This window comes from Caretta caretta, chromosome 11 (genome assembly GCF_965140235.1).
Source record: "Caretta caretta isolate rCarCar2 chromosome 11, rCarCar1.hap1, whole genome shotgun sequence".
Taxonomy (NCBI): domain Eukaryota; kingdom Metazoa; phylum Chordata; order Testudines; family Cheloniidae; genus Caretta; species Caretta caretta.
The window spans coordinates 80704639-80721953 of NC_134216.1; the positions used below are offsets into that span (position 1 = coordinate 80704639).

The 17315-nt window shown below is 47.0% G+C and overlaps 1 protein-coding gene across 7 annotated transcripts in view; it reads left to right on the top strand.

Annotated features, from left to right (window-relative positions):
• The window catches only part of LOC125644668 (butyrophilin subfamily 2 member A2), a 63660-nt gene that overhangs the window by 27640 nt on the left and 18705 nt on the right, over window positions 1–17315 (top strand). For all 7 annotated transcript variants that reach the window (XM_048868954.2, XM_075118206.1, XM_048868964.2 and 4 more), the window contains 3 exons: window positions 3452–3556; window positions 6006–6026; window positions 8384–8404. In XM_048868954.2, coding sequence (XP_048724911.1) covers window positions 3452–3556; window positions 6006–6026; window positions 8384–8404 — 147 coding nt within the window. The remainder of the gene's footprint in view (window positions 1–3451; window positions 3557–6005; window positions 6027–8383; window positions 8405–17315) is intronic.

The window sequence follows — 17315 nt, forward strand, 5'->3', positions numbered from 1 at the left end:
CCTTTGCATAGCATTGAGACCTTTTAACCCTTCACAGGGAAAGCAAGTAGAGACCAGCTACTAAGAAGGATTTTATAGCTAACTGACTGGGCTGGCATACATAAAGGTTACCTCCTTTCCCCCTGTATTCATGACAGCCCCTTACATCATTTTCTTGACGGATAAATACCGTGAAAGTGGTGTGTGGGGTGTAGTGAGTTTCTCAGGACTGTCAGGTTTCAGAGTAGCAGCCGTGTTAGTCTGTATCTGCAAAAAAAACAAACCACCAGGGGTACTTGAGGCACCTCAGAGACTAACAAATTTATTAGAGCGTAAGCTTTCGTGGGCTACAACTCACTTCATCATCATGGGCTACAGCCCACTTCATCGAGTGCATTCAATGCTGTAGCCCACGAAAGCTTATGCTCTAATGAATTTGTGAGTCTCTGAGGTGCCACAAGTCCTCCTGGGTTTTTTTTTTCAGGACTGTCAGCAGTTGCTGACCCAGAGAAGCGAAGGATTTCTGTGTCACAGCTGGTTTTACAGATTCAGAGATGATGATGATTATCACAACTATAGCACCAGGGAGCCCTCGTCATGTGCAGATGCTGTACAAACACAGAACAAAAAGAAAGTCCCTGCCCCAGGGGCCTTACAGCCAGTGGTGGATTAACACACAGGCCCATGGGCCCTGGCCAATTTGGGGCCCTCACAGGAGTGCCAGAATCTGTGTAGAGGGGAGGGTGGGGGGCTCGAGTGCCAGAACAGTGTAACTCCTGCTCCCCGTCTTCCCCCCAGCAGCCTGCCACTGCTCCTGCTCTTCTCCCTGGGGCTCTGCCCCCTGGCCCGGCTGGAAGCTGTAGCCAGGCCATGGTGAGGACTGCCTGGGGAGCCCGGGCCACTGTGAGTAGCCCTGGACCCTCCACCTGCCCTGGGAGGGGGGCTGGGGTGCCTGAGAGCAGCTCCTGGCCTGTGTCCCTGCCCCCCAGGGCAGGTGGTGGGGCTGCTCACAGTGGCCTGGGCTCCCTGGGTGGCTCTTACCATGCCCGGCTCTGGCTTCCAGCCTCGCAATGGGGGAGGGCCTCGGGGGAACAGGAGGAGCAGGGGGCAGGGCCCCATGACAATGAAGTGCTAAGGCTCACCTCAGCCCCCTCTCCGGGAAGAGGCTGGTACAGCTAGAAGGGGCTGCGCTTCACAGCGTGGGATCATCTCCCGCACCGTGAAGCATAGCCCCCGCCTCTGCGACTCCATGCCTGCCTGAGGCCACTAAGCCCATGTTAAAAAGTAGGGGGCCATAGCCCCACTGGGTCCCCCAGTTCTGGTGCCCCTGGGCCCCCTGGGCATAGGAGATTCAAATGTTCTTTGTGCCCAGGGCCCCAGTAAATCTGTCAGCCTCCACCCCAAAGCCCGCTGTGCCTCCAGCATTTATAACGGTGTTAAATATATTAAAAAGTGTTTTTAATGTATAAGGGGGGTCGCACTCGGAGGCTTTGCTATGTGAAAGGCGTCACCAGTACAAAAGTCTGAGAACCCCTGATCGAGTCTGACTCCCGCGGAACACAGGCCACAGGATTTCCCTGACTTAATTCCTGTTGGAACTAGAGCATATCTTGTAGGGGGGTTGGGGGGAAGCATCCAATCTTGATTTCCAGTGATACAGAATCCACCCCGCACCCTTGGTAAATTGTGCCAATGGTTAATAATCCCTGCTGTTAAAAATGTGGGCCTCATTTCTAGTCTGAATTTGTCTACTTTCAACTTCCAGCCATTGCATCTTGTTCGCTGAATGAGATGCACAGAAATCTGCAGCCTCTGCAGCTAGTGCAGAGTGGATTGGTCACATATCCATAGGATGTCTGTGTCTGGATGGTGAGGAACTCTGACCTACATTGGTAGAGTGACTGCCAGTGAAGTAGGTCTCCAGCCCATACACAGAGGGTGGAAGGGACAAAAAGAAACACAAGTTATGTCCGTGGATCATAACTCTATTGACAGTGACAGACGTTGCAAGGAATTTCTGCCTGCAACAGATAAGGAAACACACTGAGCACACCACATGGATCTCCCCCCTGTTATAATGCAAATTCCTGTTCACAGCTACATGCTCACCCTGCAAACAGGTAACACACTGCACACCGAACCTGGGCACGTATTCCAACCCTCAACATTTGCTCACGTTGCTAAGACTGTAATTAAGGTTGGATCCTTTATACAAACCAAAGAGGTTGACTGGGTCCAGGAAGTCAATGGGGTTACACTTACATGCTATTCAGTGCCGCACTGCTTAATACCTGGCAGGACCAAGCCCGAAGTGAAAAGCTGAACCGAACTTTAATACACTTTTTGAAGTTACCTATAGAGCTGGGGTGCATTTTTTGTCCAAAACTTTTTTTCCAAGCAAAAATGCAGATTAAAAAAAAAAAAAAAAAATCATGTCAGCTTCACTCAACTGTTCATCGACAAAACACCCCCCAAAAGACAAGATGTTGTTTTGACATTTTTGAAACATTTTGATTTTTCAAGTTGAAATGACTTTCCTTTTCGAATTGCCTCCAATTTTATTCTTCAAAAGGGCAAAAATTTAAAGAAAAACATTCAAAATTAAAATGAGTTTTTACTTTTTGGTTCATCAGAATTTCTGTAAATCGTTTTCAGATTGGCCCAAAATGATTTTTTCCCCCAGAACTGAGAGCAAACTGAAAAGTCTGTCACTTGTACAGGTCTAGTTATTTGTGTTAACTTTAATGTTCTCAACTTCATTGACTTTAAGTTTAAAAATTTGGGGGGGGGGGTTGGTGAATTTGATAAGCCCAGTACCAGATCTCTTCCTATGTGTATTAATTAAACCAATCCTTTAATGGAGAAATGAAAGGAGCTGCAGCTCCCCTTCCTATACTCTCCTCGAAGGTGGAACCTGGGTTTGGCTGATGGATACAGAAATAGCTCCTATTCCATTCATTTCTTTGCTGTCTTTAGTATTTTTTTTAACGAATACGGGTGTGGGTGTGTGTGTTATGTGTTTCAAATTCTTACAATCACCATTGCACTCTGATCACTGACTTGTACATGGTCTAAGTTTAGCTATTACTTCAGTTAATGCTGATTTTTTTTTCTCCACAAGCAGGGATTATTTCTAAAGTATATTGAGAAATAGACAAATACATTCCCTCCCCCCCTTCACTTCTGCTTTGTGACACTTTCATATTCCCCTCCCCCACTCTTTCTTCTAGATGGTTTCCACATTAGAAATATGGGATCCTCACTTCCCTTTGTTTGATGCACTTCCTTCCCTCCCTACTCTGTTGAAATTATGTAGCTGAAACAATGTTTAAAATCGGATTCTGGTATTTTTTGTTGCTCAGACAAGAGTATTTACACCCTTATCTCATAAATCTTGCTGGGATGTATTTTTCTGAGATACAAGTATTTTATTTTCCAAACTGCCGCATCTCTCTGGGGTTTTGTTTTTCAGAACCTTTTTTTCCAAGGGTGTCTCCCTGGATGGTGGCTCTGTACGTGTTCCTGGTTATCTCCTTTGCTTTGTTAGGCGTTGCTGCTTTTCTCTTCACATTAAGAGGTAAAGGCCTAAAGAGGCGAATACAATGTGATAAGAGGAAAAAAAAGATTTCCTCTGTAGAAAAGATACTGGTAAATGGACAAGACAGGAATGACTAGGACAGAACAGCATAGAAAGGATGAAAGAGACCGGCACGGAAAGTGCAGCAGGTGAGGAAAGGAGGGGGGAAAATAATAATGATGTAGGACCAGGCTCAGCTGAATCGGGATGTGATTACACACATGATTAAGCATGTGCTGAAGGGTTTTGCAGAATCAGGGCTATAACCATGGTGCAGCATTATGCTTTTAATATGAACATGTGGTTATCCTGATAAACCCAGTCTGAGCAGTTATGCATGTGCGATCACATTAGCTGTGCATGGAAATTGGTTAGTTAATTGTGCCACTAATTTATTTGAGGTCTGGCCCTAATAATGACATGTTATCCAAATAGCAATCTTCATTTGTTAGCCCAAATCCTCCTCCTTCCCCTCCAAAGAGAGCCTCTAGTACCATTTGTTCACCTTTCCATACCCCTCTCCCAGTTCCTGGCTGGCTCTAATGAGACCTGATGCTTCACCGTTTACTTAACATAGAGCCCTGCATAGATCCGTGTTCCTGGTGATTTACAGAATTCAGGACAGATTGTAACTCTGTAATTTGCTCTGACAAAGGGCGCTGCCCCAGGAACAGACTGGAGAACACTGTAATTCCTCCCAGCCTCCCTCTTGCTCTGCTGAGGCACTAAGGCCTGGATCCACAAATAGACTGAAGTGTTAAAATGCTGAGCATCACAATGGCTAATGTTCTGGCACCCAGAAAATCACTTGCACAGCACTGTGATCCACAAACCCCGAGTTAGGCTCCCTAGTCAATGACTGGGGGGAGAGAGGCACCTAAGAATGGGAGCCACAAAAGCCAGAACGCCAGGCAGGGAGCCACCTAAACTAGCCAGTGGCAGATGCCAAGGAGAGGGGTGTGGTCTGAGTCCTGCCCCATCTCTGAGTTTGGCACCTCAATTTAGGCTGGAGAGAGGTGTCTCTCTATGAACCCCTCTCCTGCACTGAGCCATTTCTTGCAAATACAATGGCAGAGTAGACCCAATGCCACACAAAATGGCCAGGGGGACGAGGGGCTTTCAAGCACATTAGTCTCATTGTGGATTTGGGCCTGAGTGATCACTGAACACCACACTAACGGGGTTGCCAGTTCTCACAATTTTAGTGCAAGTCTCTCGCTCATTTCTCCCACTCAAAGCTGCAGCAACTGGAAAAATTTGTTTGTGAGAGAATCTCAACTTTCTTTAAAAAAAAAATGTCTGATACCAACAGTTATGGTTGAGGAGAAAAGGTCAAAGCCATACAATGATAAAAATGTAAGACTGGAAGGGACTTTGAGACGTCACCTACTTCATCCCCACACTCTGTGGTAGGACTAAATAAGAGCATCTCTGACTTGTTTGTCTAACCGGTTTTTAAAAACCTCCAGTGATGGGGGTTCTGCGGCCTCCCAGATGAACGTGGTTACGAGCAGCTCAAACCCCAGTAGACAAATAAGAACACAACATTTATTTAAATCTCACTTTTTAATCTAATCCCATGAGTAGAGGCCTGAGTCAGGCTATTTGAAAACTTGGCGTTGGTAATGCTGATACACCAGGTGTGTGATGTGTTATACGCAAGGGCTATTTGATGATTAAATACCTACTTTTGTGAAAAAAATCTTAATAGAAAACAAAATATTTGAAGAAGTATTCATTGAACTTTCTACAACAACAATATTGTGTGGGGGCGGATACCAAGCATGAGATAGTTCATGACAAAAGACAACTTGAGAAAGTTATAAGTCGTTATAAGTAGGGTTTGTGTACAGATACACGCTTCAACCCTGATTTCTGCATCAGTAAACTCGTGTAATGCAAAGATACGAAGGGGAAACTGAACGCTTTCAGAGTTGAAGAGGTGTTAAACAGATGGAGAACTGCTGACAAGATGCAGTTCTTATGAAAGAAACACTAAGGGTCAGATATTTGGAAGTATTTAGGTGCCTGAATCCCATGAAAATCAATGGGAGTTTGGCATCTAAATATCTTTAAATATCTGGCTGTAAATGCACATCATGTTATCCAGATATTAATTTGTTTTCATTCTTTGAGGCGCGCACATCTTTCTCCAGAATGATTTATGTAGCATTCTTGATGTTCAAGGTTTCTTCATGATTTACACCTGAGTGGATTTGCCTTGACGATGAAAGTGAATGCAAAATGTGTGTAAAATGTTATTATTCTAGTATCATAGCTTCTTTATGCCACTTTACAGCCACAGTGGAATCATTAAGAATATTTAATAGGATAAAATAGAATGAAACTATATCATGAGGCTATGAAGACTTTTCTTTAGATATGTATTTACTGAAACTGAAGAGCCTAAGTAATCCATACTAACTTACACTGGTTTGTTTTGTTTTAGGAAACCTTCATGCAAAAATTGGTAAGTTATTCCCTCTTCTTCACTACATCATACCTGTGTGTGTCTGTCAGTGTTTTAATTTGATTGTTTAATATAATTTATTTTAAATAATGTTTGAGAGTCCAGGCAGACATCATTTCATGGCCTAAAGCGAATGGAAATGTTGCCCACATTTTCAAATGTGACTACAAGTAGTGACTTTGGATACCTTAGTTTTTGGGTGCCAAACTTGAAATCTCCTGGACTGGCTTGATTTGCAGAGGGGGTACACTTTCTGAAAATGTAGCTCCATAACCCTACCAAATCCTTATCACCACAATCCCAATGCCACAGGGTAGAGATGGGACAGAGCAAATAAGGATTGATGAACCACACATAGGCTGTCTAGACTTCACACCACTTGAAGTGACATGTTGCGTGTGGGTAGCTACATATAATAAGCCATGTCTACACTTACCAGGGATCGACGCTGCTGCAATCGATGCAGCGGGGGTCAATTTAGCAGGTGAAGACCCACTAAATCAACAGCAGATTTGTTCTCTGGTCGACTTCAGTACTCCACTGGAAGGAGAAGATTAATGTAAGTCGATTGGAGAGCGTCTCCTGTCGACGCAGGGCGGTGCAGACACGGCAGTAAGTCAACCTAAGCTAAATTGACTCCAGCTATGTTATTCACGAAGCTGGAGTAGTGTAACTTAGGTCAATTTACCGTGGTAGTGTAGACAAGGCCATAGTGAAAAGCAGGCAGTGTCCACACTGCAATGTGGTATGAGTCAGTGAAAAACTCTGGCCTGGGGGAGGCAGTGAGGAAAGGCTCCAGAAGCAGGGTGGCAGCAGGACACTACATTGCTAAAAACAGCTGTGTAGGTGGGGGAAGAATTGTTTGGGTGCATAGCCGTCAGGTTCAGGCATGTCTGTACTCTACGCTCTTAAGCAGTGACTCACCATCTACACAGCTATTTGTCCCCATGCGAGGGGGGCATGCAGGGTTTGTACTCTGCACGCTGCTGTAGGGAGTGTGCAATGTAGGTGTACCCATAGTAGCCTGAAGTTAGGCACCTAAATCCATAGAGAGAGGAATGCCTCGATGTTCACCCATCGCTCAGACAGACTCCCGTTGTGCTTTGTGCTCAGCATCTCTGGCAGTCAGGACATATTTAAATACCTTATGCCCCTGTCCAGCAAACTCTTATGCATGCACCTACACATGTGCACAAACATTTGCTGGGTCAGTGTTGACAGAGTGAGATTTTCTAAGATGCCTAAGTGTGCATTTTCACTGGGAAAACAAGATGCTAACATTGGTACTTACATGTGTTAGCTAACCAGAGGTAAAATACCTGATGAAGACCAAGCAGGTTGTATTTTTAACAGGAGTTAGCCGGTCATGGTCAAATTATTGAAACAGAACATTGATTGACATGAACTGGAATAAAGTTCTGTTTTTCAGTTTGTGGAAGTTCAGGGGATTTTTTGACTTTTTGTCTTGATTTGAGCTGGAAAGAAAAGTTGACCTCTTGAAAATACTTTTTTTTTTAAAAATTATTCATAGTTTTAATTATAAGAATACGGGGGGGGGGGGTAGCCAGTTGCATTTGAACAATAACTGACATACAGTTTGCTCAAATATATTTGGGAGTGGTCTCACGAAACATGATCTGCTGAACAAGTCCGTAGTTCTTGAGATGTTTCGAGGGGCAAGAAAACTGTTTCCCATCCAGTTCTACAGTTGTGTATAGGTCAGCCCTCAAGCAGATGAGTAACTTCACTCCCACATACATTTTCAGGACTGGCCATACATGTAAAGCACATTGACAAATAATCATAGGGTACTCACTGGGAAAGTCTAACTATAATAAGTTACTATGACTAAAGAGATACAGTAATTGAGCTTGGAAGGATAAGGTTCTAATTGGTAGTGTTGGTCAATGTTGATTTTGCCATACATGTACAAACTGAACAAAGAAGATTTCCGTAGACAATAGAAGTTTACAGGTAGGCAAAGTAATAAAAATGCTGCTTGAGAATTTAGGGTTTGATTTAAGGATCTTTACTTTGTATATTTGGACATGCAAGGCTGAGAATTTGGGTTTTAATGGTTATAAAGATTTACCTTTCTCAATCTCATGTCTAGTGTCCTCAAATCATTGTCTGACACCACCACCCCCCCCCAAAGTTCCCTCAACTGTAGGAATTCAGATAGATAGATAAATATAAAAAGCTTAAAATAAACATTATCCATCAAGATTTTAAAAAATGGAATTCTGCCAAGCATAATAGCTATGTAAATTATTAGAATGCTTAGAATAAAACCTATCCAGAAGCTCATTCTTGTGATATTTCTTTTTTACTCTGCTTTATCTATCTTCTTTCCTTAGGGAAGATCCAGGCTGAAAAACGTAAGTTACATTCTTCTTAGTATAATCTTCTGTGCACATTTGTATCCTTTTGATTTGTTTTAATCTACTCACCAAGGTCTAGGTCCTAAAAGAGACTTAAGTATTGCAATTCCTAACTCCAGACAGTGAGAGAGAGAGCCCCCCATCTCACTATATCCATAATGCTCACACCACGTCATGAAGAAACCCTGTCCTTTTCCCAATTGGGTGGGTGCTGCCATTCCAGTGCAGGTGAAAGAGGGCTTCTCTGGGGCTGCAGGATTCCCTCCAGTTCTTCTGGGCAGCAGTCCTCTCCCCTTCAACTTGCTTCGGCCCCTTGGAGCTCAGTGGTTAAAGCAGTCACCTGGGCTGTGGGAGAGCTTCTTTCCAAATCCCTGTTCTGCCCGATTAGGAGCAGGGACTTGAACTTGGGTCTCCCACACCCTAGGTGAGTGCCCTAGCAACTGGGTATTCTGGGACAGATGCAGAGACACTCACTTTCTCTCACTCTTCCTGATCTGGTTGCTCACACCTTTTCTTTGTGTAATGTGTGGTCTGGGCATGCCTACTGGATCAGGTCCCACAGGCTAGACAGGGGAATGCCTAGCCAGAGTATCTCCCCAAGCACCTTTGTGCCACCAGGACTTAGGCAGTTGTGTGCATCCCCAAAGGCAGAAGCTTGAGTGCCTAAGGGATTTAGACACCTATAGGGTGGGGAGAAGGCAACTGGCAGCGCATTCTCTGTGAGAGCTCTGAAACTTGCTCCCCTCCTTGGTCTGCAATAGTCTGTGTCCCACTGCTTGATATGGGACACGGCAAGAGCTCCATCACCCAGACAAATCAGACGTCTGTGATACGTGATTATTAAAACCAGAAATCACATATATTAGGCTCTTCCAGATCTTACCCTAAAATCACACTGATAGCCAATCCTTTAGTAACTAAAAACTAAAGGTTTATTAATAGCTTTGAAAAGGAAGAGAGTTGAGATTAAAATGAATCAGATACTTTGCAGCTGGTTTCAGAGTCTGTAGGTCAGGATAATAGCAGTGATGTTAAATCTGCTAGCTTGCAATAAATCTTTGGTTCATCCCAAATACTGGGGTCCTCAGTCCATTGTTCAAAGCTCTTCTTTGTTAGAAATTGTAGTCCAGAAATGTGGAACAGGAAAGAGGCGAAGAAATTATGTCACCGTCTCCACTTTTATACCCTCAGCCTGTGTGCATGGAAAGTTACTGGCACAAACATGGAGTCAGGGATCACATGTCTTTCATGTCCCGCTGAGTCACTGGGCCTCCATTGTCCATATGCTCTCTGCAACATCCTCTGGAGATGCCCACTGGCAGAGTTCATTCTCCTTAATGACCCATCAACCATGGCTGGCTGGTCTTGATGTAAATCTATCATGTGGGTGCCTCCACCCTGTTGGCATCCTCTGCTGCACTTCCTGATGTCTAGAGTGTAGTTACAGGACAGTATTCTCCTGGTCCCAGGCTCCCTAATGGAGCTGGGGCCCTCATCAATATCTCAGACCCAGTCACTTGATGCTGCTCAGTGGGTCTGATGATTCCCAGGACCTGCCTATTGGGCTTCTCCCAGGAATAGGGCTGTCTGGTCCCTGGCCCCTCTGGCCCTGAAAGGGGCAGTCTGGCCTGTTACAAAGAGGGTGTGTCCCCAGGATGATGGGGATGGAAAGAGCTTTTTGTAGCTGCTGGCTGCCCATGTTGGCTTCCTTTCCTGTTGAATGTTCTTTTTCATTGCTTCTATGGTGTCAGGTTTTTATATTAGTTAAAATTAGAGCTTCTGTCTTGGTGTCTTTATCCAACAATAAGTAAATAGAAACACAAAGCTAAGCTTATTAATCTTGATGGGAAGGAGAGTAGAATGGATAAAGATTCAGTTACAGAATCAAATGAATATTAAATGACGATATAATCTGATTCAAAAAAGCTCTGATAGTCTTTAAAGTTAAGTGCATGTGCATTCCCATTGACTTCGATGTGCCTGGACCCAAGCATGTGTCTAAACGCTTTTCTGAATTGACACCACTGATCTGCTACAGGCCTGTGACACAGAAGACAAAAAATCTAACCCTGTCCTACTTTTATTTTCAAAAGCACCCATTGCTTTGCTCTGGCTGAATGGGAGTTTCACGACTGACTAACTTCAGCGGGAGCAGAGCTAGGGCAGCCCTACTCATAATCTTCAGAGTAAAGACAGAAGAACAGCTAAAGATTCAGGTACAGAACCAGGTAACTATGAGAGGCTCAAGTCATGTTAGCCAACTATTAGCATTGTAGGAGCTGACCCTGCAGTCTTTGCACACTGTATGCTGCTAGTGAAGCCAACAGGAGTTTAGGGTACGTGAAAAAGCAGATTTGGTGTGAATCCTACAGGTAATTCAGACCTGTAAATGTCTGAAAGTATTCATTTGTTTGATAGCTAATCGTAGTGAATGCACAAGCATGAATGAAAACTCAGCCTAGTTGCCACCTACCACCCCACACTGGAATCCAGATGGGGTATCAAACACCTACAATCCATACTGAAGAGGGACCCCATCCTGAAATAAATCTTTCCTAAACCCCACTTCTGGCCTTCAGACAACCTCCCCAGTCTCTCCAAGCCCATCATCAGAACAAAGCTCCACACAGACCAGGACACACCAAGTCAAAGCAGCACCAGACCCTACCAGAGCAGATGCAAAACCTGCAGCCGTATCCCCATTGCTACCGTGATCAACCCCCCACAACACTTTCAAGATCCATGAATCCTGCACAGGCCTATCACAACAACTTGGGCACTAAATGCCCCAACACCTATGTCTATGTCTACGCCACAACGTATACTGGCAACATACGCTACACTGACATAGGGGCCGGTGTGGACAGTCAGTGCTATGTCAGCGAGAGAGCTTGTCCTGCTGACTCAGCATCTGCTGCTCGCGGGGACTGGTGGAGTTAAGCTGAAGGGAGAGGTCTCTCCCATCGTCTGACAACAGTTCCATTCGCGCGCTTACAGCGGCATACGTGCAGCTGCGCTGCTGTGAACGCGAGCGTAGCTGTGCCCTTTGTGGGGGCAGCCAGACAATCACTACACTCCTAGGCTTTGTCTACACTGCCAATTGAACGACAAAACTTTTGTAGTTCACAGGTGCTTAAAAAAGCCCCCCACCCCCACCCCGAAAGACGCTCATAGGGGGTGGAAGTATTTTGTCGGAAAAAGTGCCTACAAAAAGCATTCACACTGCCAGACTTTTAGCGACATGGCCGTGTCGCTAAAAGCTGTGTCGTGTAGACAAGCCCTCAGATGAACTCCCAGGAAACTGATAAAAGACAAAACACCCTGTCACCTGTGGGTGAACACTTTTCCCAAAACAATCACTCTATATCTGACCTCTCAGTCCTTATCCTCAAAGGAAACCTGCACACCGCTTTCAAAAGGCTTTCATCACTCTGCTAGATACTAAAAATCATGGACTGAACAGAGACTCTGGATTTGGGCTTATTACAACAATCCGTAACTCACTAACCCTTTCTTTGGGTATGTCTACACTACGGAATAAGGTCGAATTTATAGAAGTCGGTTTTTTAGAAATCGGTTTTATAAATTCGAGTGTGTGTGTCCCCACAGTAAATGCTCTAAGTGCATTAAGTGCATTAACTCGGCGGAGCGCTTCCACAGTACCGAGGCAAGCGTCGACTTCCGGAGCGTTGCACTGTGGGTAGCTATCCCACAGTTCCCGCAGTCTCCGCTGCCCATTGGAATTCTGGGTTGAGATCCCAATGCCTGATGGGGCTAAAACATTGTCGCGGGTGGTTCTGGGTACATATCGTCAGCCTCCCGTTCCCTCCCTCCCCCCGTGAAAGCAAGGGCAGACAATCATTTCGCGCCTTTTTTCCTGAGTTACCTGTGCAGACGCCATACCATGGCAAGCATGGAGCCCGCTCAGGTAACCGTCACCCTATGTCTCCTGGGTGCTGGCAGACGCGGTACGGCATTGCTACACAGTAGCAGCAACCCCTTGCCTTGTGGCAGCAGACGGTACAGTACGACTGGTAGCCGTCATCGTCATGTCTGAGGTGCTCCTGGTCGCCTCTGTGAGGTCGATCAGGAGCGCCTGGGCAGACATGGGCACAGGGACTAAATTTGGAGTGACTTGACCAGGTCATTCTCTTTAGTCCTGCAGTCAGTCCTATTGAACCGTCTTATGGTGAGCGGGCAGGCGATACGGACTGCTAGCAGTCGTGCTGTACCATCTTCTGCCGAGCAGTCATGAGATGTGGATGGCATGCAGTCCGTCTGCTGCCAGCCAAAGATGTAAAAGATAGATGGAGTGGGTCAAAACAAGAAATAGACCAGATTTGTTTTGTACTCATTTGCTTCCCCCCCCTCCCCTGTCTAGGGGACTCATTCTTCTAGATCACACTGCAGTCAAGGTGCAGCGAGGTAAATCTAGCCATGTATCAATCAGAGGCCAGGCTAACCTTCTTGCTCCAATAAGGACAATAACTTAGGTGCACCATTTCTTATTGGAACCCTCTGTGAAGTCCTGCCTGAAATACTCCTTGATGTAAAGCCACCCCCTTTGTTGATTTTAGCTCCCTGAAGCCAACCCTGTAAGCGCCCCTCCCAGCGTCAGAGCAATGGCAAACAATCGGGCATCTGAGAGTGCTGTCCAGAGCAGTCACAATGGAGCGCTCTGATGGGGCTAAAACATTGTCGCGGGTGGTTCTGGGTACGTGTCGTCAGGCCCCCGTTCCCTCCCTCCCTCCGTGAAAGCAAGGGCAGACAATCATTTCGCGCCTTTTTTCCTGAGTTACCTGTGCAGACGCCATACCACAGCAAGCATGGAGCCCGCTCAGGTAACCGTCACCCTATGTCTCCTGGGTGCTGGCAGACGCGGTACGGCTTTGCTGCACAGTAGCAGCAACCCCTTGCCTTCTGGCAGCAGACGGTGCAATACGACTGGTAGTCGTCCTCATCGTGTCCGAGGTGCTCCTGGCCGCGTCGGCTGGGAGCGCCTGGGCAGACATGGGCGCAGGGACTAAATTTGGAGTGACTTGACCAGGTCATTCTCTTTAGTCCTGCAGTCAGTCCTATTGAACCATCTTATGGTGAGCAGGCAGGCGATACGGACTGCTAGCAGTCGTACTGTACCATCTTCTGCCAGGCAGGCAAGAGATGAGGATTGCTAGCAGTCGTATTGCACCATCTTCTGCCAGGCAGGCAAGAGATGGGGATGGCTAGCAGGCGTACTGTACCATCTTCTGCCAAGCAGCCATGAGATGTGGATGGCATGCAGTCCTTCTGCACCGTCTGCTGCCAGCCAAAGATGTAAAAGATAGATGGAGTGGGTCAAAACAAGAAATAGACCAGATTTGTTTTGTACTCATTTGCCTCCTCCCCTGTCTAGGGGACTCATTCCTCTAGGTCACACTGCAGTCACTCACAGAGAAGGTGCAGCGAGGTAAATCTAGCCATGTATCAATCAGAGGCCAGGCTAACCTCCTTGTTCCAATAACAACGATAACTTAGGTGCACCATTTCTTATTGGAACCCTCCGTGCAGTCCTGCCTGAAATACTCCTTGATGTACAGGCACCCCCTTTGTTGATTTTAGCTCCCTGAAGCCAACCCTGTAAGCCGTGTCGTCAGTCGCCCCTCCCTCCGTCAGAGCAACGGCAGACAATCGTTCCGCGCCTTTTTTCTGTGCGGACGCCATACCACGGCAAGCATGGAGCCCGCTCAGCTCACTTTGGCAATTAGGAGCACATTAACCACCACACGCATTATTCAGCAGTATATGCAGCACCAGAACCTGGCAACGCGATACCGGGCGAGGAGGCGACGTCAGCGCGGTCCCGTGAGTGATCAGGACATGGACACAGATTTCTCTGAAAGCATGGGCCCTGCCAATGCATGCATCATGGTGCTAATGGGGCAGGTTCATGCTGTGGAACGCCGATTCTGGGCTCGGGAAACAAGCACAGACTGGTGGGACCGCATAGTGTTGCAGGTCTGGGACGATTCCCAGTGGCTACGAAACTTTCGCATGCGTAAGGGCACTTTCATGGAACTTTGTGACTTGCTTTCCCCTGTCCTGAAGCGCATGAATACCAAGATGAGAGCAGCCCTCACAGTTGAGAAGCGAGTGGCGATAGCCCTGTGGAAGCTTGCAACGCCAGACAGCTACCGGTCAGTTGGGAATCAATTTGGAGTGGGCAAATCTACTGTGGGGGCTGCTGTGATGCAAGTAGCCCACGCAATCAAAGATCTGCTGATATCAAGGGTAGTGACCCTGGGAAATGTGCAGGTCATAGTGGATGGCTTTGCTGCAATGGGATTCCCTAACTGTGGTGGGGCTATAGATGGAACCCATATCCCTATCTTGGCACCGGAGCACCAAGCCGCCGAGTACATAAACCGCAAGGGGTACTTTTCAATAGTGCTGCAAGCTCTGGTGGATCACAAGGGACGTTTCACCAACATCAACGTGGGATGGCCGGGAAAGGTGCATGATGCTCGCATCTTCAGGAACTCTGGTCTGTTTCAAAAGCTGCAGGAAGGGACTTTATTCCCAGACCAGAAAATAACTGTTGGGGATGTTGAAATGCCTATATGTATCCTTGGGGACCCAGCCTACCCCTTAATGCCATGGCTCATGAAGCCGTACACAGGCAGCCTGGACAGTGGTCAGGAGCTGTTCAACTACAGGCTGAGCAAGTGCAGAATGGTGGTAGAATGTGCATTTGGACGTTTAAAGGCGCGCTGGCGCAGTTTATTGACTCGCTTAGACCTCAGCGAAACCAATATTCCCACTGTTATTACTGCTTGCTGTGTGCTCCACAATATCTGTGAGAGTAAGGGGGAGACGTTTATGGCGGGGTGGGAGGTTGAGGCAAATCGCCTGGCTGCTGGTTACGCGCAGCCAGACACCAGGGCGGTTAGAAGAGCACAGGAGGGCGCGGTACGCATCAGAGAAGCTTTGAAAAACAGTTTCATGACTGGCCAGGCTACGGTGTAAAAGTTCTGTTTGTTTCTCCTTGATGAACCCCCCCGCCCCTTGGTTCACTCTACTTCCCTGTAAGCTAACCACCCTCCCCTCCTCCCTTTAATCATTGCTTGCAGAGCCAATAAAGTCATTGCTGCTTCACAGTCATGCATTCGTTATTCATTCATCACACAAATAGGGGGATGACTACCAAGGTATCCCAGGAGGGGTGGTGGAGGAGGGAAGGAAAATGCCACACAGCACTTTAAGCACAGCACTTTAAAAGTTTACAACTTTAAAATTTATTGAATGACAGCCTTCTTTTTTTTGGGCAATCCTCTGTGGGGGAGTGGCTGGTTGGCCGGAGGCCTCCCCACCGTGTTCTTGGGCGTCTGGGTGTGGAGGCTATGGAACTTGGGGAGGAGGGCGGTTGGTTACAGAGGGGCTGCAGTGGCAGTCTGTGCTCCAGCTGCCTTTGCTGCAGCTCAACCATACACTGGAGCATACTGGTTTGGTCCTGCAGCAGCCTCAGCATTGAATCCTGCCTCCTCTCATCACGCTGCCGCCACCTTTGAGCTTCAGCCCTGTCTTCAGCCCGCCACTTACTCTCTTCAGCCCGCCACTTACTCTCTTCAGCCCTCCACCTCTCCTCCCGGTCATTTTGTGCTTTCCTGCACTCTGACATTATTTGCCTCCACGCATTCGTCTGTGCTCTGTCAGTGTGGGAGGACAGCATGAGCTCGGAGAACATTTCATCGCGAGTGCGTTTTTTTTTCTTTCTAAGCTTCACTAGCCTCTGGGAAGGAGAAGATCCTGTGATCATTGAAACACATGCAGCTGGTGGAGAAAAAAAAAGGGACAGCGGTATTTAAAAAGACACATTTTATAAAACAGTGGCTACACTCTTTCAGGGTAAACCTTGAAAGTTAACATTACATACATAGCACATGTGCTTTCGTTACAAGGTCGCATTTTGCCTCCTCCCACCGCGTGAACGGATTTTGGTTGAATGCCAGCAAACATACACTGCAATGCTTTGTTCTACAGTGATTCCCCAGTACGTGTTGCTGGCCTGGAGTGGTAAAGTGTCCTACCATGAAGGACGAAATAAGGCTGCCCTCCCCAGAAACCTTTTGCAAAGGCAGAACCGCAAATGCCAGGGCAAAGTAATCCTTTCACATGCTTGCTTTTAAACCATGTATAGCATTTTAAAAGGTACACTCACCAGAGGTCCCTTCTCCGCCTGCTGAGTCCAGGAGGCAGCCTTGGGTGGGTTCGGGGGGTACTGGCTCCAGGTCTAGGGTGAGAAACAGTTCCTGGCTGTCGGGAAAACCGGTTTCTCCGCTTGCTTGCTGTGAGCTATCTACAACCTCCTCCTCATCATCTTCTTCGTCCCCAAAACCTACTTCTGTATTGCCTCCATCTCCATTGAAGGAGTCAAACAACACGGCTGGGGTAGTGGTGGCTGAACCCCCTAAAATGGCATGCAGCTCATCATAGAAGCGGCATGTTTGGGGCTCTGACCCAGAGCGGCCGTTCGCCTCTCTGGTTTTCTGGTAGGCTTGCCTCAGCTCCTTCAGTTTCACGCGGCACTGCTTCGGGTCCCTGTTATGGCCTCTGTCCTTCATGCCCTGGGAGATTTTCAGAAAGGTTTTGGCATTTCGAAAACTGGAACGGAGTTCTGATAGCACGGATTCCTCTCCCCAAACAGCGATCAGATCCCGTACCTCCCGTTCAGTCCATGCTGGAGCTCTTTTGCGATTCTGGGACTCCATCATGGTCACCTCTGCTGATGAGCTCTGCATGGTCACCTGCAGCTTGCCACGCTGGCCAAACAGGAAATGAGATTCAAAAGTTCGCGGTTCTTTTCCTGTCTACCTGGCCAGTGCATCTGAGTTGAGAGCGCTGTCCAGAGCGGTCAGAATGGAGCACTCTGGGA